The sequence below is a fragment of the Brassica rapa genome, chromosome A02 (assembly GCF_000309985.2).
Source record: "Brassica rapa cultivar Chiifu-401-42 chromosome A02, CAAS_Brap_v3.01, whole genome shotgun sequence".
Classification (NCBI taxonomy): Eukaryota; Viridiplantae; Streptophyta; class Magnoliopsida; order Brassicales; family Brassicaceae; genus Brassica; species Brassica rapa.
In genome coordinates this window covers 24,028,890-24,053,127 of record NC_024796.2, presented here as the reverse complement: position 1 = coordinate 24,053,127, position 24,238 = coordinate 24,028,890, and the positions used below count along the sequence as shown (strand labels likewise).

The following is a 24,238-nucleotide window of genomic DNA, read 5'->3' as shown; positions in this document are numbered from 1 at the left end:
TATTTATTTTTTTCAAATTTTCTTTTTATAATTTAAAAATACTTTTTGAAACTGTTTCTAAAATTTTTATTTTTTATTTTAGTATTTACTTTTTATAAAATTTTAAACCCTAATTCCAAAACTCCATCCCTTAACTCTAAACCCTAAGGTTTGGATTAATTAACCCAAGGGATATAAGTGTATATTTACCTCTTTAATGAAACTTATTTTTGTGACTTTGAGCCTTGAGTGCTACTTTGGGAACAAAAACTTGGTTTGGTGCTATCCTAATCTTTTTTTCTAATCAAAATTGGATATCTCTTTATATAATAAATATTATTTTTTTTAACTTTTTCAATGCAAGACTTGAATTGACATCTTTCATTCTCTTCTCAAACCAAATATCACATTTATCTTGTATCCTTTCCTTCAGCAAATCTTCTTGGCACCTTATCTTGTTACTTCTTCGGCATCTAACATCCTTTAATCACAAGATTAATTTGAGGTGTTTTGTGAATGTTTTTTTCCACAATTACCTCTTCTAAGTGATCTTTGCCATAAACTTCCAATTCTTATTTTGAAGGGCATTTTGAATTTTTGCAGATTTTTCGTCAAGATATGATTCTAATACCAATGAAAATCTCAAAATACAAATATTATAAAAATGATTTTTTTATTGTTTAAAAAGAAAATTAAAACTAAATCTCTCAATGTTTCTCATATTTTCATGTTTTTAATTGTTATTTAAATTTTCATATTTGTATTTATCTCTTAACTTATTATACTTTTTTAATAAGTAAGCTTACTCCACAAATATTGAAATTATCCGCAAGTAAACATTTCATAAAAATATTAACTGTAGACTGGTTCGCTTTAATAATTTTCATTTCGTTTGTAGTTTTGTCTAATGTGTCCGTTTGTGATTAATGAATACGGTTCTCTCGATGGGGATGCTTGTCCCCATTGACCTCTCTTATATCTACACAGAGTTTGAGACAATTATTAATAATATACCCGCAGAAAAATATTTAATGCTAATATGAATACTATCTTTACTAGTTCACTCATGGACTAATGATTCTGTTTTGTTAAAGGTAGATTTAAATAGAACCAAGTTAAAATCACACGAATGGTTGACGCAAAAAGAATGAATTGTAGACCAAAGAACTAAGAACTTTGTTCTTTATCTTTTCTTTTCTTTAGAATAAATAAAACTTTGATGTGAAATAACATCAAATTACCCATCTTAAAAGAAATATAAGCAAAATGTACATTCTTTGCTTTTGTGATTTTGTAAACAAATAAAGTTACTTTATATTGTTAGGTCCATTTGGTTAAAGAGGAATATCCTCATAAAGAGGTTGTTGCAATTGCAATGAATGTTTTACACAGTGGAAGCCATAAATGGTGAGATTTAAGGAGCTATAGTGATTATTCAACTACCCCATTCCCTCTCCATATAACATTCCTATATACTATTATTTTTTAAATAGCTAGTACAATTTTAATTTGGTTATTGAATTTTCTAGAAAAAGAGCGATTGGGCTATTGGTAGCTTTTGTTCATTTTTGAAGGCTATTTAAGGTGAGAAGGGTAGAGCTGGACATTTTGTAGTCAAGAAAAAAAAATCTTTGATGAAGCCCAATTCTCAATTGTTTTATGACACAGGATTGCCAATTTATTCAATCAAGATACATGTGTTTTAAAATCAACCAAGAGATTTTCAAAAGGGTCTTATTTACATGAAACATAAGGTTTTGAATCATGTCTTTAGTTCTTCATTCTAAGTAAAATCATGAGATAATAATAACCTACCAGAAACAGAACATTGACCCATCTTGTATCCTTTTAGTGACATGAATGAACTAAAAAGTCCTATGTTTTATTTTTCATGGTACAGTTTTGTCCTATTCCTCAAATCACATTAACATGCCAATCATCTTGCCATTAAATAAACAACTATATTCCAATGGTAACCTATTTCTCAAGCTTTCTCTTCGATGTCGAACTACTGTGAATTCAATCAAACTATAATCCCATAAACATCAAGTAACCACTGTCACACTTTATTGACCATTAACCTAAAGACAGAACTACAGAGACCAAGCAGAAACAAATTGTATTTCGACTAGCAAATGACACAACAAGAGCCTTTCTAGCCATGTTCTTATTACTGTTCAGAGTACCTAACAACAAATGGTCGTGGGTAGAAGAAACTCGATAAACGCAGACTGGCTTGTATCTAAGGGGCATAGAGAGGCTCAGGCATGTTTTCTCTTTGAATCCTAGCAAAGCATATAAATGAACTGTAAGATAGACTCAACTGAATATAATTGTAAAAGACCAAAAGTTAAAACAAAAAGCTTACCAGTTGTCTGGTGCCCATTTGCATCCATCAGATTCAACTACATGTAAGCTATAGGCATGTCTTGACTTGGCTGATAGATTCTCGAAACTGCATCCCATAGAGAACATGAACTCTTCCTCAGAGCTCAGCCAAGTCTAAACAAAACGGGCAAGTTACTTCATATTGGAAGATGAAAAGTTTACCTTTGATGGATTAGATCACCATGAATAGCAATCAATGAGCCTGCTTTCATCTCAATAGGCACAAAATCTTTCTGGTCGTAACAAGGCGATGGCCTATCAAACGTTACACCATTTTCACCACGAATAAACCTTCTAACCAAACCGTCTGAAACAAAGAGACAGTTAAGCTAAGCCAAACTATGTAGATCACAAAGGAGAAGACAAGAAGTAGAGGTTCAAAAAACACACTCTTGTGAGATCCAGGTATGGCCCAAAGACAACCGTTAACAGTTGTGGAATCTTCTAAAGCCATCCAGAGACCAGTACAGCTCGGTGGATCCGTGTAGACAAAGGAGTTATCTTGGTGCGGAACAACTTCTCCTCCAATGCCAGGTTGCTAGTAAAATCATTGCCATAATGTTATAGGTTTGGATAGTTTAAACGTAACTACAAGAGAATAACTCCAAAGTTATTCATATAAAGTTATGATCTGCCTTGTCAAATGTTGAAACATTTGCATATTATAATGAGAATCGCAGTTCCTAGCGTTGAAGTTTGCAGCTACAAAAGAAGTGAATAAGAAGAGTGTTACCTTGAAAATGTACATAGCCTGCATGACGACTGGTCTTCTGTAACCTAAGGATGATACCAAACTTGAAACCTTGGACGAGTATGTGAACTCCTTGTACAACGGGTCAAGCTCGTGCAGTGCTGCACCAGCACAACATTAGTTATCACTTACAAAATGTTTTTTTTTTAATTTCCACTGAACACTAAAATTTTGTAGTAAACATGTTGAAAAAAGATACCATGGCCAACTTTGTTTATAGAAAGCTCTTTCGGTTGCTTTAATTCCCCATCGTCGCCAAAAGCTTTTTCTGAGATTCAGAACACAACAAGTGTTCAGAGTAGGAAAGCAGATAATAGCGATGTTATATCAAAAGCAGTAGACAGTATCACAAGAAAAGAGACGATTGCAGTTTCCAAAGAAGTGCCATTACTTTCATGAAAGTTTAATATTCACATTCATTCATTCATTCAAGTGTTTAGAACAAGAAAATGGTGTTTTTCAGATTCTGTAAACTTATGTATCTAAAATTCATACAACATATATTTCTTCACAAATATAAAAAACATAACATTCCCAAGAACACCATAAGAAAGGAAAAACCCAAGGGATGGTTCTGATTATATGAAACAAAGAAAATGAAAGGAAAGCTTGAAGGAGTAGAGAGGAAACAAACCTTCAAAGAAGAAGGAGATTTTTTCAGCGCTCTCAAAGAAGTAATTATCGGTAGTCTTCTTCTGCAGAATAAACATAATAATATCAGATTTAAGTAAAAGGGTTTCAGCAAATTAATCATACAAAAACATATGATAAAACTGAATCAAAAAAGAAAGAAAGAAAGAAAGAGAACCTGGTTTTTAGTGGAGAAAACAGAAGAGACGGAGCAATCAGATTGAGTCAGCAACTCATTCATCCTCTTCCTCAAGGCTCCAATCTCATCCTCACTTGCGAATGATTCGATTACCAGATACCCTTTATTACAAAATCAATTCACTTCTTCTTAAGCTCATCATCAAAACCAAACAAAAACAAGAAGATAGAGTTAAGAGTAAGACAAACCTTGAGAGTTGTAGAACTCGAGCTGATCTGGTGTTAGACTTCCTGCGATTCCCATGATTTGGTAAAGATTTCTCCGGGGATTTTGTATGAGAACTATTATTTTCTTTTCTTCTAATAAATCAAAATACTAAAAGCAGATCCTCTTCCTCTTTTGACGACTTTAATTACCCCAAACACAGAACAGAAGAGAACAAAGTTTTGTTTGCCTCGAACTCCAATAACTCTCGAGATCTTTCCCCCACGCGCTACCTTCCGTGGCCGAACCTTTGTGTTGGCGTTATATTAGCACGCAACTTCCACGTGGACACTTATCTTTCTGTTTCAGACTTTCAGGGGATTTTCTCAACGCGCTAAATTGACGCGTGAGTTTTGTTTTTTTCGGCTTATCCGGGCTTCCAAATTATTGATTGGTATTATATGGGCTTGTTGTGTTCAGAAGCCTTAAGGTCTTGAAAAAGATTCTTAGCCCAATCAACAGCCTATTAAATTTTTTTGGTTTGTAGAGGATTAATGACTACGCAAATACTTCAACACCGTCTAGACCGATCATTTTGCTTACAACCGATTTGCTGCCTATGAACCACAAAAACCTATTTTTATCTCATTGATATCCCTTATATATTAAAGGAGAAACATTTTTAAGTTGTGACTTTGTAATCAGTGCTTAGGTGTCAGCTCCACAAGGCTTCTCAGAGCCTCTAATTAAAAAACTTAGGTGTTACTAGAGAAAATACATTTTTCGTTACATTGGACCTTCCTTACCATTATTACACATTCGATAACATTACTAATTAAAAACGCTGAAGCAATAACTAACGTGCATCCTCGAATATTACAATCCTTATTTAAATATTAAATAATAATTAGTAATAACTGCCTAACCAAGTCAACTTTAGAAAATAATATAACGGTTTCAAGTTTACAATTGTTATCGTGCATGCTTTGTTACACCAATACGTGTTTGTATGGTATATGTTCTTAGTATTTATGTGTCTTGATCAAAAAAGTTTATCGATTTCAACCTTAAACATAGTTAGCGTACAATCTATAAGATATGTGATATGTGATTTACAGTTATAAGTAATTGTCGTTGTCATATAGTCATTTTTCGTTTTTTAAAGTCATTATTTTATGTTATAGTTTATACAATCGGGCTTTAGTAATAAATATAAAAAGCCTTCTTAGACTACGGATGCTTTATTTATTTTTTTCCTTTTTAAACGCAAGTTTCCCTCCGTGTGACAAGCATGGATCTCAATAAGACTTATTGTCCACGTTTTGCATTAATGGCATATATTTTACTTGGAGTATTGTCCAAGTTAACGCATTCAATTTTCCATTATTACATGGCATTAAATGGGTAAATAATATGGTAGATACATCTAATACAATGCGGTAAGATCAATATACAAAATACATTATTTCCTTAATAATAGAGATGATTAATTTACATATGGCGTTTGACTTAATTTATATATGGAAATTTAGATCGCCTTAATATCTATAGGTTTTACTATAAAAGAGGTGACCCGTTCTTTGCTTTTCTCTCATCACTCCTCTTCATCTCGAAAACCCTAATACTCCTAGCACCTTTCAGTCTTCTCTAATGGCCGGCTTTAACCCAGTTGCTGATCTGAAACCCTTCAAATCAATGTGGAAGATCAGGGTGAAGATCATACGCCTTTGGAAACAGTTTACTGCTGCTGGTGGTTTAACCATAGAGATGGTTCTTATTGATGCTAACGTGAGTTTTTATTAAAATTTATTTAATCGTTTCTGTGAGTTCTGTTATTTCCATATTTATTTTGTACTTATTCTGCATGTCGTGTATATTTATACAGGGTGATAAGATTCATGCTACTGTGAAGAAAGAATTGGTTAACCAGTTCGATCCCTTTCTGGCTGAAGGGAAAACAAAGATGATGGTCAACTTCTCACTAAATCACTCATGTGGTTCCTACCGAACAACAAATCATCCTTACAAGATCAGTTTCCTTGCCACTACCCGAGTCAAAATCTGTGAGGATTTGCCAAGAGCTATTAATGGGTTTCAACCTGTTAATTACCGTGAGATTCTTGATGGTACACTCAACTCGGACCATTTGGTTGGTAAGTAATTATTTAAAAACAGAATTGTTCTAGCTATTATTGTAAGACTATAATATAAATTCCCGTTCTGCAGATGTCATAGGCCAGGTAGTGGAAGTTAGCCATGTTGATGTGTTGTCGGTTAATGGAAAAGATACCCAGAAGATTACTTTGGAACTACGTGATCTTGAGTAAGACAATTATTCTAAACATGATCCCTTTCCTATATTGCTAAGTACACACCAATTTTGAGTTTATATGATTTCGTTTTGACTAATTTTGCCATTTCAACTATTACATTTGTAATTTTTCGTAGGGATGTTCGTCTCCCACTTGTGTTGTGGGGAAACTTTGCTTCTGATGTCAGTAATGCGATGCAGACCCGTCGTGATGAAGCACTAATTTGTGTGTTGAGATTTGGGAAGATAAAAGTTTGGAAAGGTCTGTATATTTAATGTCGTTTGTTTTGTATACTGCTATGTATATGTAAATGGTCTATCTTATTTACTAATTTCTCTACATCTTTGTGCAGATGATCGTAGCATTTCAAATGCGTATAATGTTTCAGATGTCAGTTTGAATCCATACATGACTGAGGTTGAAGAGTTTAAATCTAAGTAAGTTATAAAGGGAGCATGAATATATTATAGTGATAATCCAGACCATGTCTTTTAATAAATTTTTGTATTATTTTTGCTAGGTTACCAAAAGATGAACTTTGTTTGGCTATCGTGGAGTCCAAGCCAGTAGGCCAGGTTGTTGGTGTTTCGGACAAGGATGATTTTTTTGTTCACACCCCCAGGAAGACCATTGCTGAGTTGTCCGAATCTAGACAGGTATATACATATATATTTAAAACCAGATTTTGTTTTCTTTTGTTATGAAAAAAATGGTCATCTTACTATAGTATTGGATGTTTGTCATGATAGGTGGAGAAGTGTATTGTTATGTGCACAATTGCAGCTATTGATGCTGATATGGGCTGGTACTATTTGAGTTGCAAAGTGTGTTCAAAGAAGGTTGTGCAAGTGCCTAACGACACTCTTGACGATGGAGAAGATGAAAACGAATTGATGTTCAGTTACTATTGCAACAAATGCAAATGTTACAACCCTAAACTTCTCCCAAGGTCGTACATCTATTTATTCCTTTTGTAGATTTTTTCTTTTCCTTATATTTACTCCTGCATTTTTTTATATGTAGGTACAAGTTGCATTTGGTTATGCTTGACAATACTGGAAATTCAAAGTTTCTCTTATTTGACAACCTTGCTCTTCAGTTGGTTCATCAACCTTGCATTGAGCTTACTGGACCTATTACTGATGAGGTTTTTAATGTCGAGCTTAATCCATTTTTCTATTTACATCCATTAATTGTCTGATTTTTACAGTATATTTTTGACTGTAACATTTTGTAGATTCATGGTCCAGATGTTATACCTCTCGAACTTCAAAACTTAGTCGGTAAGACATACCTCTTTAAGATTCAAATTGAAAGAGAAAATTATGTCTACAAGCATGAAACCTACAAAGTGTTGAAGATTGTCACCAACCTTGAAATGATTTCTGAATTTAATCTGCCGGCGTCCCCCAAGGTATTTCAACGGACCATGAATCTTATAATGTTGTCACTATTGTCTTATCTAATGATTAAATTGTGTTTCATTATATATATTTTTTGTTTCTTTAGGTACCAAGGCTTTGTTTAGGTTCATCAACCTCTGCCCTTTCAGAAGCACCCGAGGTATGTGGGACCTGTATCTTACATACCGTGTATTCAGTTTGGCATTTATCAGTTAGATAACCGCGGTTAATTTTTAAGCAGGGATCGCTCATGTTATCTGCTGGTTCATCAGAGGAAGTTAATCCGTCTGAGCTAACTCCAGCTAAAAGGACAGTTGCAACAATTGTCAACTTGGAGGAAGATTTTGATCGGAATTCGGTTACTAAAACTGCATGCACTGTTCGAGTTAAGAAGGAGAAGAGTGAGAAAAGTGGCTAGGAGTAATAACGTGGAAAAGTGTTAAGAGGCCTTCAGTTTTTTTTATATGTTTTGGTGTTTTTCCTTTTTATGATTTTTTCTATACTTAATGCGGTTTTTTTTCCAGCTTTTGTTTACAGCATATGGTTGTTACAATTATTATTAATAGAAGGCCTCAGTTTTATGATTTTTTCGTTCATTAACTCTGATTTCACTTTTAACATTTCCGGATATTTCGTTATTTGTCCATCTCGCGACAAGTTTACTATATTTTCGTAAACAACTATTCGTGTTGTTGAAGTTTGAACTAACCTGATTTTAAGTTGCATAAGGAAGGACAATAATTATTTTGTCCATCATTGCCTTTCCGCCAAAGAATAACTCCCTGCGATAAGTATATTTAAATGGAGTTGTTACATAGGACACACATGAAACACATACAAAAATGAATAGAAATAAATTGAGAATTTTATTAACATCAGGTGTTTTTGATGTGGATGTGGACTGGAAACCTGAAACACCACATCATGAATCATATAAACAATGATAATTATCTCTATTCGGAATTAATTGAAAGTTTATATATATAAAATCACATTTATAGAAATATCAATGCAATGTCTATTATGTAATGTTAAATTAATGTCAACCTCTATGGTGCAAGAAAGATAAAAGTTTATTTCCATATTATATATATGAATTAGATCCAATAATATCTCACACAAAAGGAATGATAATATATTAAATTATTTTTTTATTAAGAAAATTATTTCCTTCCTGCAAACCATTGTGATACTACGCTCAATTGTCTATGTGCAGAGAACGGTAGCAGTTTTCAGAGATGAATCGAAACAAACACAAAGCTGGAAAAGAGAATGTTACAGACAATCGTCCACCTAAAAGAAGGAAACTAGGTTTTGTAATTTGTCTCATATGTATAAAGATTTTTTTTTCATAGCAGTATATGCAGGTGATTTTATGAGAAATCTTTGTTGGCGTGATTTTGCAGACACAAGATCTTCAACTAACTTAGTTGACATGGTTCAACCAGAGGAAAAAAGAGCTATGTTGGGTGAGATTACAAATCAGGCATCCAATGAACTAAGAGATGCAAGAACAAAAAGGTTTAACATCTTGCGGCAGAAGAGGAAATTTAGTGAAACAAATCCAACTCCTACAAAACCTAAACAGTTGAATATAGAACCATCTTTTCAACTCTCAGCTGCATCAGAAAGTTCTGAAAATCACTCTATTATTGAAACTCACAGTAAGTGCATAAAATCATGAAATATTAAGTTGGAATTTGTTGTGATTCACGTTTGTGAAATTTTTTATATGTGTACATTCGTATCCTTACAGTTGCTACTGCAAGTATTGGTCATCCGCCTAAGAAGAGGATACAAAGGCATCAAGAACACATACATGAAGGTTTCAAATTTACTGCTAAAGACACAACGCAACCGGCAGCTTCCTTCTTTAAAAACAATAGTCGTGGCACTTCGACTGTTAGTCATTGTACTGTTGCTACAACACAACCCACACTAACTGGACCTACTAGACAGTTTCCCTGCAAATTTTCAAGTCAAAGGACTGCCCCTCAGCCTAGCAGTCAAAACCGTTGGTCAGGGAAATCTATAATCTCGAGCGTGGACTCAGATTCATCTGGTAATTAACAGATATTGATATTGTAATTCGTACATATTTTAATATATATTTTATAAGACATTACTCGATCAGTAAAGAAGTCTCTTGAGTTATATTTTTTTTTGTGGCAAATGTGATTCTCGCGATATTAAATGTCTTATGTTTTCACAATTATACATTTTTATCATCAGATTGCTCAGAAGGTAATTGGGAAAATACCAGTGATAAAGATCACAATGATGACATTTTGTCAGACACAGACACTGATGACGAACAGATCGATATTGTACAGCGCCGAGCAGTAACCAACCAGGTGTTTGAGCGTTTTGCTCGAGCATTTAGTGATTCACTAACCAAAGCTAAACCAAGATCAACTACTTCAATTGTGTCGGCTAAAAAGGAGGAAGGTATAATTACATATTTTGGCATCTTTCTGTTATAAACGTGGGTTGAACATACATGTTACACATTTCTTGAGTAAGCAATTGTGGATTTTTTTCAACAGAGTATAAAGACGATGGGGACCTTGAACATGAATGTCCAAAATGTGGGGCACTATTTTGGTTTAACGAAAGGATTGGCAAGACCCGGAAAACAAAAAAGCCCACCTTTACAATGTGCTGTCTTAATGGTAAAATCAAGCTTCCTCTGCTCAAGGAACCCCCGGAATATCTTATGGGACTGCTAACCAATGATGATGTTATTAGTAAGCATTTCCGGGACAATATTAGACCACTTAATATGATGTTTTCCTTTACATCACTTGGTGGCAAAATTGATAATTCTACCAACAGAGGTAGAGGACCGAAGATTTTTAAATTACATGGTGAAAATTATCATTTGATCGGAAGTGTGAAACCAAAGCCCGGTGACACTGCCAAATTTTCTCAGTTGTATATACATGATACAGAAAACGAAGTTCAGAATAGGCTGCCAGCGTTAAGGTATCGCACTCGGTGTTCTAGGAACTGCTTTTAATTTACCATTAAATGTTTACTGTTTTCTGACACATCTACAACGTATTGTTTTGAATTAACTTGGAGTGCCTTTATTGTCTTAACAGTGGTAATTCTGAAAGGAGCAAAATCAGACCAGATTTGGTAGAGTCTATTATGAACATGTTACGGGATTGTAATGTTCATGTGAAGACCTTCCGTAATGCGATGGATAGATTTAACAATGAATCCGCATGTGAGGATGTGTCATTGGTTTTGATAAATGATCGCCAGAAGGATGGCAGAGTATACAATTTGCCTACATCGTCTGAAGTGGCTGCTTTGGTTGTTGGAGATTTTCAGCTTAATATGGATAAAAGGGATATTATCTTGGAAAAAAATTCTGGGAAGCTAAAAAGGATCAACGAGTTGCATCCTTGCTATCTACCTCTTCAATATCCACTAATTTTTCCATACGGAGAGGATGGTTTTCGTCTAGGTATCAAGAATGGTTTTACAGGAATCACCAAAAATAAGAAAGCAAATATTAGCATGCGGGAATTCTTTGCATATCGAATACAAATTCGAAAGGAAGGATCACAGGCACTTCTGCTTTCGAGGCGTTTACTGCAGCAGTTTTTAGTTGATGCTTATACGATGATTGAAACTCAGCGTCTTCGATATATAAGGAAAAATCAGTCCAATTTGAGGTCACTGAATTATAGTAAATTCGTGGCTGCTGCAAATGATGGTCTTTCTTCTCTGCCTATCTAAGGAAACCGTATCATCATACCCTCATCATTCACCGGTGGTCCGAGATATATGCATCAGATGTATTTGGATTGTATGTCCATTTGCAAATACTTTGGTTTTCCAGATCTTTTTATTACATTTACATGTAATCCTAAGTGGCCAGAGTTGATTCGATATTTTGAAAAATACAATCTTAGATCTGAAGACAGACCAGAGTTGTGCTGCCGGCTTTTCAAAGTTAAACTTGATAAATTGATGGATGATCTAACGAAGAAACATTTGCTCGGAAAAACAGTTTCTGGTTAGTATTTTGTTACTAATTTCGATCAGTACATGTATTTGATATTTCATTCTGAATTATTAATACTTGATCTCTTATCATTTTGCAGCTGTTTACACCATAGAGTTTCAAAAACGAGGGCTTCCACATGCGCATATTTTGTTATTCATGGATCCGACCGCTAAATTTCCATGTTCTGATGATATTGATCGGATAATATCAGCTGAAATTCCTGATAAGAAGGAAGAGCCGCGCCTCTATGAGGTTATAAGAGACACAATGATTCACGGACCATGTGGTGTTGGTAACAAGAATTCACCCTGTATGATTGAAGGACGGTGTACCAAGTTCTTTCCTAGAAAGTCCGTGGAGAAGACTACAGTGGATTCGCAGGGGTATCCTATCTATCGGAGAAGAGAAAGTGGATGTTTTGTTGAAAAGCAAGGTATTCAGTTGGACAACAGGTTTGTAGTTCCTTACAACAAGAAGCTACTTCTTGCTTATAATGCGCACATTAATGTTGAGTGGTGTAACCAGTCCCGATCTATTAAGTACTTATTTAAGTACATCCACAAAGGGCAAGACTGTGTCACAGCAACGGTTACTCAGAAAGTTAATAAGGAATCAAGTGGTTCAGGAACAGCACAGAATAGTAGGAATGATGGAGAGCATGTAAACACTGCTGGAGGGTCTGTAGACACTGCAAGAGTATTATCAGGTGTTAACGCTGATGGACAAACAGTAGGTGGTAACACTGATGGGGAAGCAGTGGAACCAACTGTTGATGAAATTAAGAAATATTTTGATGCAAGGTATATCGTTCATATATCTTTTTGCTTAGCGTAAAACTTTATCTATTGTTCTTATAAACTAAAGTTATTTTTTGTATTTTACTGGTGCGTAGATACATATCGTCTTGCGAGTCTACTTGGAGAATTTTGGCCTTTCATACACATTTCCGAAGTACACCAGTTGAGAAGCTAACATTTCACCTAGAAGGAGACCAACCGGTAATCTATAGGGAAGGTGATACAGTGGAAACTGTTATGGCTCGCGTAAGGGTTACGAAAACTATGTTCTTAGCATGGTTTGGTTGCTGTGAAGAATTCCCTGAAGCTAGATTACTCACCTATGCAGAAATGCCAACAAGATTCATATATGATGACAAGCAACAAAAATGGAGAAAACGGAAAAAAGGTTTTGCAATAGGTAGGTTACAGCATGTTTCTCCAAGTGATGGACCACGTTATTATCTGAGGGTTTTGATAAATAAGATTAGAGGTCCTCGGTGTTATGATGATATCAAAACAGTTGATGGGATCGTTCAACCGAGTTTCGAAGAAGCATGTTATAAGCTTGGTTTGTTGGATGATGATCAAGAATATATTGAAGGAATAAAAGAATGTAGCTTTTGGGCATCAGGACCCTATGTGCGAAAGTTCTTTGCACAAATGCTTTTATCTGAAAGTTTATCAACGCCCAAAGTGGTGTGGGAAGCAACCAAAGATATACTATCAGAAGATGTTTTGCACATTGAGAGAAAAAAGCGGGGAAATCCAGGTTAGTAAACGTCTTCTTCTTTCTAAGGTTGTAATGAATTTCCATCGATTGTTAGGGAGCTTTTTTAAAAAGTTTGTTAAAATTGTGTAGGTTTGATATTGACTGAAGAACAAATTCTCAATTGTACACTTTTGATGATTGACAAGATCTTGCGCAGTAAGAACAGTAGCCTGGATAAATGGAAATCATTGCCCCAACCCATTGATAACAATCAGTTCATATCAGATAATCAGCTCTTACAAGCAGAACTTAGCTATCCTCAAGATGAGTTGCGCGTAAGACATGGACAATGGTTTGGACAATTGACAGAGGAGCAGCGGGCTGTGTATGATCAGATCATGGGCTCCGTCGATAGTTCATTAGGTGGAGTTTTTTTGTGTATGGATTTGGTGGGACAGGAAAAACTTTTTTGTGGAATATATTGTCTGCTGCTATCCGTTCTAGGGGAGATGTGGTGCTTAATGTGGCTTCTAGCGGCATTGCCGCTTTATTGCTTCCTGGGGGAAGGACTGCTCATTCCAGATTCAGCATTCCGATAAATCCTGATGAATTTTCTATTTGCAAGATACAACCTGGGAGTGATCAAGCTGACTTAATATCTAGAGCTTCTCTTATTATTTGGGATGAAGCTCCGATGATGAGCAAACATTGCTTCGAGGCTCTAGATCGGAGTCTATGTGACATTATGAAGACTACAGATGAAAGACCTTTTGGTGGAAAAGTTGTTGTTTTTGGTGGTGATTTTAGACAAATACTCCCTGTAATTCCTAAAGGTAACCGAGCAGAAATAGTAATGGCGTCTCTGAACTCTTCGTATTTGTGGAGGCATTGCAAAGTTTTGGAGCTTACCAAAAACATGAGGCTGTTTTCAGAACCTGATAGTCGTGAAGTTGAGGAGATTACAGAGTTCTCTAAATGGATATTGGATTTAGGAAATGGGAAAATTAATGAGCCAAATGATGGAGAAATCATGATTGACATACCAAAGGATCTTCTTATTACTGAGTGCAATGATCCTACTGAGTCTATTGTTTCAGAAGTGTATGGAAATACATTCAAAGATTCAAAAGACCCTATTTTTTTCCAGGAAAGAGCTATATTGTGTCCAACAAATGAAGATGTTGACATCATTAACAACTATATGCTTGATCACTCAACAGGTATTCCTAAAAGTTTTTTTTGTTCTAAGTTTTTTCGAGCCTGTACTCACCAAGAAATGTCTATCTATTATTCTGCTCCCTTATGTTATGTATTACGTTTCCCATGTAGGCGATGAAAGAATATTTTTGAGCTCTGACAGCATTGATCCAGCTGATACAAACTCACAAGATGATTCAGTTTTCACGCCTGAATTTCTCAATAGTATTAAAATTTCAGGGTTGCCTAATCATTGTTTAAGGTTGAGGATTGGAACACCTGTGATGTTAATGAGAAATCTTGATTCTACTGATGGTTTGTGCAATGGGACAAGGTTGCAGATAACTCAGTTGTCTTCTCACATTATTGAAGCAAAGATTATCACAGGAACTAGAGTTGGTGAAAGGGTATTCTTACATCGGATTCTAATCACACCGACAGATTCCAAGATTCCTTTCAAGATGAGGCGTAGGCAATTTCCATTGAAAGTGGCATTTGCAATGACGATAAATAAAATTCAGGGTCAAACACTTGCGAAGGTAGGTTTGTATCTCCCTAGACCTGTTTTTTCACATGGACAGTTATACGTGGCTGTGTCTCGTGTGAAATCAAGGAAAGGATTAAAGATCCTTATAACTGACAAGGAGGGGAAACCACAGAGTTCAACTATGAATGTGGTTTACAAGGAAATTTTCCAGAACTTATTTGAAGATAAGGAAGAATAGGTGAGTATGTGTTTGATTTTTTAATTCAGTCGTATGATGGCGAGTCTTTACAAAGCGTGTCTAATAAAGTGTGAATTTTGTTATAACCTATTATAATTTTTTTTTCCAGTGGAGCTACTTCAGTTTGTTTTGATAAGGATGCGCTGTAATGAAGCTATGATCATCTCATAAATGTAAGTGTATAGATATAATTTTTCTGCTGAATCTCTTAATCGGTTATATATTTTGTATTACAACTATTATATTACACAGATGATTTGTATATGTGTCTAATTTTGCAATCTCATTTAATCTTTTCAGGACATTGTCGACATATCAAAACACACAATTTGCAAGAAATGACAATGTATACCTAAAGCACCAGAACTACAATACATGGCCAAGTCTACACATGCTAGCAACTTTTCTTATTCAGTTCAAACATTGGCTACGAGAATATCTATTTTTTTTTATAATCAGATTCTATCAGACAAACCTATTTATTGGATTATTCAGAATTTTCATTTCTCTTCATACTAACCTTATGTCGACGGGCAGACCGAATGGCTTGCGGTGTTCTAACATGTGGGCTTCAATTTGTAGAGGTCCATTAAGAAAATACTGCAATTTTGCTTGCCATTTCCCGAAAAAAAAAAGATCACTGAAACTAAGTAATCATAACAGTTAATGCAGATTATGTATGCAATGATATTTTTTGCCTTATTCTTACTTATCCATCCTAATTTGTTATCATAAATATTCTTATATGCCTTAGATCTTCTCATAATTGGTCTTTCCTATAATATGCATAAGATAATCATTAATAATATTGGAATTAATTTTTCAAATCATTGTCACCTAAGTGCCGCAAAGTAAATACAGTAATGAGAAGATCTTAGCATATATACTTCATAGATACATATACAGAAAGAGTATATGTATTCTTACTATAGGAAGGTATAATATATAGTGTGTCTATATTGTTATGCATGTTTATATTAATGAAATTTGGGTCCCAAGTCAATTATATCAATATATGGTAGCCTCGGTAGTATATTAGGTCTTTCAAACTAATTCTTTAACTCATACAATAGCAAAGAACAAAACAGCTTACCTTTGCTTCTAGATGTTGACCTACGCATGTTTGACCGCCTTGGTTCCAGGCAAAAAGCAGCCTGCAATTCGTGTGAAGATAGTCAGAACATGGATGTCACCTTTTGGTTCAATTCGACCCAATACATGTATGGTTTTTGGAGATGAAAAAGTAAGTACTCTATTTACTAATTAATTTTATTGTTTTATCATACAATGTTCTGATGTATTGTTTAACGTATTTTAATAGGGTTCAATGATTGAAACAACTTTGCCTTGGGGTGTGGTATTGCCGTATGAAATCAATCTTGACGAAGGTGATTGGTTTGAAATCTTAGATTTTAAACTAATTCATGCTTCTGGATTGATTCGAACAACAAGGAGCAAATACCATATCAACCTCACTCATGACTCGGTGGTAACGAAGATTCAGCCTATCACCGAGTGTAACTTTCTCTTTTGTGCGAGTTACAAAACCCTCCTCCGTGGTCTATCCCATCCTAAGTTCTGTATTGGTAATTCTATCCTTCATTTAAGACAAGTTTTCTTATCATTAACATTATAGTATGGTTTCCTTATGTTTATTTTTTTTTCATATGTACAATGTAGGCCTATGTGGAGCTTTGGTTGAAGTAGGTGATATCCAAGATTTCCCCGTAGCGCAAGCAAACCAGTTTAATCAAGGATTTCAACCCCGCATTCGGTTCTCCGTAATAAATATTGAGTGTGTGCTATAGATTTTAATGTTATCTGTTTACAGCAATTCAGATTAGATAACTTAATTTTGTAAATTCTTTGCAGTTTCACGCAAGTTAAGTGTGTTGTTTATGGAGATCTTGCTGAGAAGTTATATGAATACTGGTCTTCTACAACTGCAAATGTTGTCGTCTGTGTACTAAAGCTATGGAGAATTGAGTGGGGTAATGGTAAGTTATATTTAGACTAATTAGATGAAAATAATTATTTACTTTCTTAGCTAAACTGAGTTGTTGCGTTTTATAGGTCGATTCAGATGTCTTACAAACATTGAAGGCTGTTCGGATATTTTATTTGATCCTGAAATTCCTGAAATAAATTACTTTCAATCAATGTAAGTTTAATATTATTGAGGAAACCTTTATTTTATATGTGAATATTATGTATACAGGGTTTAAAAACAGTTTTCATTGGTAATGTTAATTCCAATTTTCCAGGATTCCATTCACTACACTTTGAGTCTAAAGCAAGAGAGCTGAAGACTTTGATTTACTATCTTATGGAAGTTCTATGTCTGCTTTTAGTATGGGTTTTTTTATATTAAGATTTTAGTTTTGGATTTTATTATATAAAGGTTTTAGGTTTGGATTTTTTTATATTACAACGTATATGTTTTAGAAGATTAAAGAACCTTCAATTGCTATACTCTGCAACTGTGTTTTTTTTTCAAGTGTTACAATCCTTATATTATACTTGAATCTACTCTTACCTTCAATTATTGAATTCCCGATGTCCAAAAACAATTTTGATGAATCTCCTTCTTTTCAAGAGACTACCGTGCATGCACTTGATGAGTTCCTAGGGCAATCTGAATCTAATTAAGCACATAAAAAAACTTGGAAAATCAATTTAATCTATAATATTTGAAGAATAAATAGATCAGCATACCTAAGATCTGAACAGTTTATTTCTGGGTTTGCACCTTCAATTAAATGAATCGCCTTTGTTTGGAGTAAATCCGGTATAACAGTTCGTTCGCGAAGACGGTCTGCCCAAATACATAAATCGAAGATCTGTTTGAAGGAGATTTTAATTCAGAGAAAGGAAAGTAAGTCAACAAACGACTTGACTCTGTTTAGCTTTGTTTATGAGTTGAATCGAAATCGGGACAAAAAGTAAAGCGGATCGATTTCGTTCGCTCCGTAAACTTTATCCACCTTTAGTCGTATTTCTTTTTCGTTTTAACTCTTAAGTTGAGCAAAATTATTTCAAAAAGAAACATAAAATCCAAACCAATGTGACTGAAGTTAAACGCAGCCCACTGGGAACAATTAAACATAAAACGCCAAAACCCACTTATGTTGGGCCAACTTAGTTTATCTTTTCAATATTCCAGAAGCCAAATTATAATATTTTCACACAATAAACTAATAATACATTCAACACCGATAAGTATGGTTTAATCTTATATACTAACTCACGCATATATATAATTTAAACATGATTAAATTAAATATCTCATCCCGCACAAGGCGCGGGTTACTACCTAGTTTGTTAATATAGTGTATACATTACATATTAGCTTCACAGATCAGTTAGCTGTAACAACTCAATAGTCTTTTAAGTTAAATAATATATTAAACTATAGAGATGGCATGGCACAAAGAGGCAAATAAATGAAAGAATCAAATCAATATTGAGAGAGTTGTTTGCTGAAACAAACATAACATTCTACCACCTCCGAAAGAATCAGAAGAATATGATGTGAAACACAATTAAAAGACCCTACTACAAGAAAGAATTTAAATAAACCAAAACCAAAAGAGACACCATCATCGCCTCTAAACCAAACCAATGTACAAAACTTTTCGGGCAGCTTCTTCTCTCCCCCCTGTTAGTCAGTCTCTACATATCTCCTAACACAAAAGTCGACTCTAACGTCTGCGTTTACATAAATGTACAAAACGCAAACGCTTCAAACCGCAAAATAAACCCAAACAAAAAGAAGAAGTGAACATCCAAACGCTGTCCTACTCTTTGACCACCAGCAGCAGTCAAGGATTTGAACTAAACCCTCAATTTCTTCCCATGTTAGATGCATCAGCTTCAATGTGTCAAAACGTATCAAACAATGTTTGTGGCTACTACTCCTCCTCTGGTGAGACCCTTCCCCGGATATAAATAGACAATTTTGCGACCCCTCCAAACGCTGTCTCCCTAAAACTCTCGAGAGAGGCCCCAAAGTCGTCAAGATCCACTCTGATATGAAAGAATTAGAATTACAAAGGAATGAACACAGCCTTTTGGCCGGCAATGAAGCGAGTGCGTTTGTGTGTTTTCAGGTGGCAGGGGGTGGTGGTTTAGAATCTGGGGTCGTTGTTCTGTTCTTACGTGACATACAGTCAGGACAAGGGAATGTGTAAATGGAGTCATTAGGTCTTTTTAGCTCAAACCCCTTTGAGTCACTATGAGACCTCATGTTTAGCATATGACGTTTAAAACTCCTCCATCTGCCAGGCAACAAAACACATAACAGCGTACAAATATCATTTATCTAGAACGTTTTAAACTTGGAACTTGTCAAGGAGTAGAAGTGAGTACCCGATGTTGGGATTGTCAAAGAGTATTGCTAACTTTCGCTTGTCCGGTCTAATAGTTTTGGAGTGTCCTCCGTACAAATATCTCCGGTGGCCCATGAGGAAGTGAGGAAAGTTTCCACCTTGTGTGGTCACAAACACTTCGCTGTGGAGACAGACTGTGTAATCTATGGCAGCCATTCTTGAAGAGAAGTTCTAAACACAGATTCCAAGCCAGAAAAAATGATTTAAGATACGAACTGTACAATGGAGCAAACAGAGGGAAAAGAAGCAGACCTTGTATGGAGCAAGCTCCTCCTCTGATGCAATCATCTCCTTAGTTTGTAGATTAGGGAACATCTCTAGTAGCGGGGCCATAGTTCTGTTAGCGTTATATATCTGACCAGATGCAAGGAAAATATATGTGCTTTTGTTGAAACCCATTCCTCTTAGCATTAAGCCTACCTGAAAGGTTACAAGAAAAGTATAAACCAAACAGAAACAACTAAACAGAACAAGTCACATTGTTGCTCACAAGGGTTTGGTGGAGCTATTCTGATTGATGATTAACTTTTAAAGATCTGAGAATGCAAATATATTGTAGATAGTAGCAGTGTCCAGAATCAAAGGAACTGATGAGTACCTCTAAAGGAGTTAAAGGGCATTTCCCATTTTGCCTGATAGCACCAGGTCTAATAACACGGCCTGGTTTTGTAAATTTTCCTTTCCATCCTCGCTCTCTTGCTGCAACCATATCTTGCTTTTCTTGGTTGCCACCATCAAATACACAACAGGAGAACGCTACCATGTCCTGCAACATGAATAAATAGCTTATTATATCTCTTTCTCCATCCCATAATAAAGACAAAAGTGTCTCTTCTTCACATGGAACAAACCTCTTCAAAGCGCAGATGTACAGATACGTACTTTCCTCCGTGGTTTGCACTCTGCTCTTTCATTCTCTTCACCAGTGTTTCCCCTAGTGTCAGTATAGGTTCCGAGAACCTCAGGGCTTCGTAATTCGCCAAACATCTAAGTCTCTGGACAGGTTGAGGAGCATCAAACGAAAGTCTATTTGCAAATGGGGATATTCGTATAACCCTGTGCCATTTAAAAGATACCAATTTTCATTGACAAACTGTCCTATTAAGAACAATGCGTAAACCAACTCTAGTATGTGCAAAGTTGTAACTTACTTCTCCTCAAGTAGCTTCGGCAAGATCGAGTCTCGATAATATTGAATAGGTGACCATGCTTTAACTCTGAAGTTGTAGACATTTGTCATGTTAAAGTCATACCGCTCCATTAGATATTCAGGAATCGTGTCAACCACCCGTACATCGTTTGCTAAGGTATTGACAAAGAACTCTTCATCGTAAATGTCCCCAAATTTACTGCAAAAAAAAAAAACTATGTTAAAAAGACGCCTTTGCTTGAATGAACAATGCCCAGACAAGATTTTTTAAAATAAAGCAAATGTATATAAACCTTGGATCTCTCCATATGCTGTGAAAGTGAAAGTTGGGAATTACTAGAGTTGCGTTGAGATATCCTGCCACAGCAACCGCATTGCATATCTAAGCATAACATAGTAGAGACAAAGTCAACAGATTTGACATAAGTAAGGTTGAGCGAAATGCATTGAATCATGAAAAGATCAACAAACCTACCGATGTCCGCTGCTGATTCAAGCCTCCGTTTGCTTCAACATATATATAACCATTTGACTCCGGCAACGCTACAATTAACAGAAAAAAAAAAGAACTTAATCAAATTATGATCCAATTAACTCTGTAAACGCTTCAGATTACTACTGCCAACGAGAAGCAGAGTTATGAAGAAACTAGAGAAAAACAATGCATGCAGTAGAGTAGAATACCTCCAGTGGACTTGTTGACGTAGGGCTTCCACTCCCCACCTTTATACGAATGTTTCCAAATGGTTGATATCTGATATGAAATAGAGTAACATTGATGATGATGACACGTGAAACAGATTGTAGCAAACCAATCAACATTACAATTCTCAAACCATATATCACCCTCGCAAAACAGCCACATAACCAAAGTAACATTCTAATCCTACAGTAGTAGTTACAATTAACTTAGAACTCAGGGGCTAAGATCTGAAGCTAATAGTCCTTCTCTCAATGTACGTACATTCGAGCTAAAGGAACAGCCTTTACAAGTTAACAACCAAAAAAAAAGGCTAACCGCATCAGCGGAGGAGTTATCAGCGTCCATATCATGCCTAAGCTTGGCGTAAAGCTGGGGGCTTTTGTAAACAGATCCGGGAGGAGATCGATGCCTAATGATGGGGCCAACGTCGAAGGAGACGGTGCCCATGTACAGCAGCATACACGAGATGTATATCAGAGGCGCGAAGAGGAAGACTCCCTGGCGCCGGAGGAGAGCCGATAGGATGATCCACGAGACGCGATGCGCGAGGGTCCGGCTCGGCTGGACGGCGGCGGGGAACCGAGCGGAGGGTTTTGAACGAGAGTGACGGTACCGAGGAGAGCGGCGAGGGGAGCCGGGAGGGGATGGAGTGGTGTGGCCGCTTCCCGGCAGCCGATGATTCTTCGCGAGCATTTGAGGGAAGGGATTGGATCTCGACGATTATTCTTTAATGTTATCTCTCTCTCTCTCCTATGTGGTTAAGAGATTGTGTGATTGAGTCATAGAGATGCGGTGGATGTGTTTTGTGTCTCTCTCGCCACGGCGGAGGAGCGCGGTTGAGAGATTTGAAGAGAATCGCCGGGAGAGAGAGAGAGAAGGGAAGGGAGAGTGTCTTTTGAGGTGGAGGGAGGCGTGATCAGTCACATGCGTACCCTCTCTCCTTTCCTTCTCTTCCTTTCTGTCTTTCTTTTTTTTTTTCCCCTTAGATTTCAAAATTATGAACATTTTTTCTTTAATCGACTATTTAAATGTTTTTAATACTAATTTATTATTCTATTATAAATCTACAATATATTATTTAAATAATTTATAATTGAAGGATTCGTATTGATAATTCTATACGTCATGATATATGTATATCTCTTATATTTTTTCCATTAATTTATGTATTTGTTAATAGATTATATTAATTTATATTAATATAATTGAAATTTAATTGTAAAAATATTAATATTGATGAACCTTTAATCAAATAATATATTGTATGATCCTAAGAGATATATTTATATATAATATTCTAAATGAATAGTTTTAGTCTGTTAGCTAGATTTTTTATTTTAATATATACTCAAAAGGTTGACAAAAAAATATATATACTCAAAAGTAATTCATTTTTTGATAGCTAAGAGTAATTTATTCAATCTTTAGGTTGTTGTATGTACTTTATTGCGCAATTAAAGTTTTGTTTATCTATAATTATAAATTATCCCCTTTAAAATTAAACAAAAATGAATGATATTATCTAGAATAATCTGCAGGATATACTTAAATTTTACCTTTGGTTTCCTCAATGATATTCTTGTATATTCGTGTGAGATTATCAACATAACATAATATATCACTGCAAACAAATATATTTACAAAGATAAAAATACACCTTTTAGTCGAAAAGCCCTATATGCTTGCTTGCCATGAAAACAGAAGCATCTGTATTAAAAAACAGTAGTGTAATGACACAGTAGTAAAAGTATTTAATTCAAAACTAAACAACTCAGAAGGCAAGGCTAACACGACAAGCAATGTTGGTTGATCCCATACTTTGTTTACCTAATCTTTCGTCCCTAAACGGCACGTGCTTTGGCAAAGAATTAGAGTCATATGGTGTAATTATTTTGATGGCAATATTATAATTTTACAAGCATGATTGCTTATTAATACAATGTAGCCACAACAAAACTCGTATATTTTATGAGCAAACTTTTTTTAAATCCTACCGATTATAATAGTTGACTTGTGAGTTAGTTTAGATCTCCACTTGGGGATGACATAATCACCAGAAAATTATACAAAAGTTGCAATTTTGAATACCTCGAAGAATAAATTTTCAGTATGTATATTTAAAAGTAACAATAAAAACAAGTTATCATGGTTTTGAATATATGAACGAATTAATTAATAATGTGATTATGTGAGTTTACTAGAAATTACTAGCGTGTGGCTCTGTTGCACATGTGCAACTGAGATGGAGGGAGAGAGGTTGGCAACAGCAACATTTTTGTGTGCAGGAAATATGAAAAGATTCCAAATTTAGTAAAATACTATATGCCATTTTCTAATATTTTAATGAGATTTTCAATTGAAAAATATGACGTGGCACGTCAATATTCTAACCACAAGCCCGCGTGTTCAGTGTCTGTCTATAGGTAATTAACAGCTAGTGACACCGCAAGTTGGTTCTCGTATCTTTCGTCGTAGTTTACAAGTTACTCGATGATGTTCCAATTTATCATGTTTTATTTCAATCAGTTTTAGCGTTTAGGAAACGGCCGTGTGTGGAGTTTTTTTATAACTAATATATGCACTAAATACAAGACAAGGACACGAATCCTCATTGTCCGCCATATGTTTGTACTTTGATGACCACAAGAACGATTAGACAATAGATTAAAGACAAGTCATAAAGCCAAACTTCAAATGAAGACAATGATGAGAAGTAACAAAAGGTTTGAATCTTCAAACCACATTTATCAGAAAAAATAT

At 35.3% G+C, this 24,238-nt stretch overlaps 3 protein-coding genes and 1 pseudogene across 3 annotated transcripts; 2 read left to right on the top strand and 2 right to left on the bottom strand.

Annotated features, from left to right (window-relative positions):
- Positions 1-1,980: 1,980 nt before the first annotated feature.
- Positions 1,981-4,386, bottom strand: LOC103854067 (phytanoyl-CoA dioxygenase). Its single transcript, XM_009130983.3, has 9 exons — positions 4,136-4,386; positions 3,927-4,048; positions 3,753-3,813; positions 3,318-3,386; positions 3,101-3,219; positions 2,758-2,905; positions 2,530-2,674; positions 2,348-2,434; positions 1,981-2,264 (listed from the first exon to the last, which is right to left on the bottom strand). The coding sequence occupies exons 1-9, from the start codon at positions 4,188-4,190 to the stop codon at positions 2,222-2,224; spliced, it is 849 nt and encodes a 282-aa protein (XP_009129231.1). The 5' UTR covers positions 4,191-4,386; the 3' UTR covers positions 1,981-2,221.
- Positions 4,387-5,741: 1,355 nt separating this feature from the next.
- LOC103854069 lies at positions 5,742-19,002 on the top strand (annotated as a pseudogene).
- LOC117132003 lies at positions 16,343-17,523 on the top strand. The gene is made up of 6 exons (XM_033285287.1): positions 16,343-16,480; positions 16,559-16,823; positions 16,918-17,011; positions 17,110-17,234; positions 17,311-17,398; positions 17,502-17,523. The coding sequence occupies exons 1-6, from the start codon at positions 16,343-16,345 to the stop codon at positions 17,521-17,523; spliced, it is 732 nt and encodes a 243-aa protein (XP_033141178.1).
- On the bottom strand, positions 18,682-22,596 carry LOC103854071 (protein ESMERALDA 1). The gene is made up of 10 exons (XM_009130985.3): positions 21,794-22,596; positions 21,460-21,529; positions 21,251-21,318; positions 21,069-21,157; positions 20,777-20,974; positions 20,477-20,681; positions 20,224-20,391; positions 19,878-20,045; positions 19,606-19,796; positions 18,682-19,514 (listed from the first exon to the last, which is right to left on the bottom strand). Exons 1-10 carry the CDS (start codon positions 22,169-22,171, stop codon positions 19,343-19,345), a joined length of 1,707 nt encoding a protein of 568 aa, XP_009129233.1. The 5' UTR covers positions 22,172-22,596; the 3' UTR covers positions 18,682-19,342.
- Positions 22,597-24,238: the final 1,642 nt, after the last annotated feature.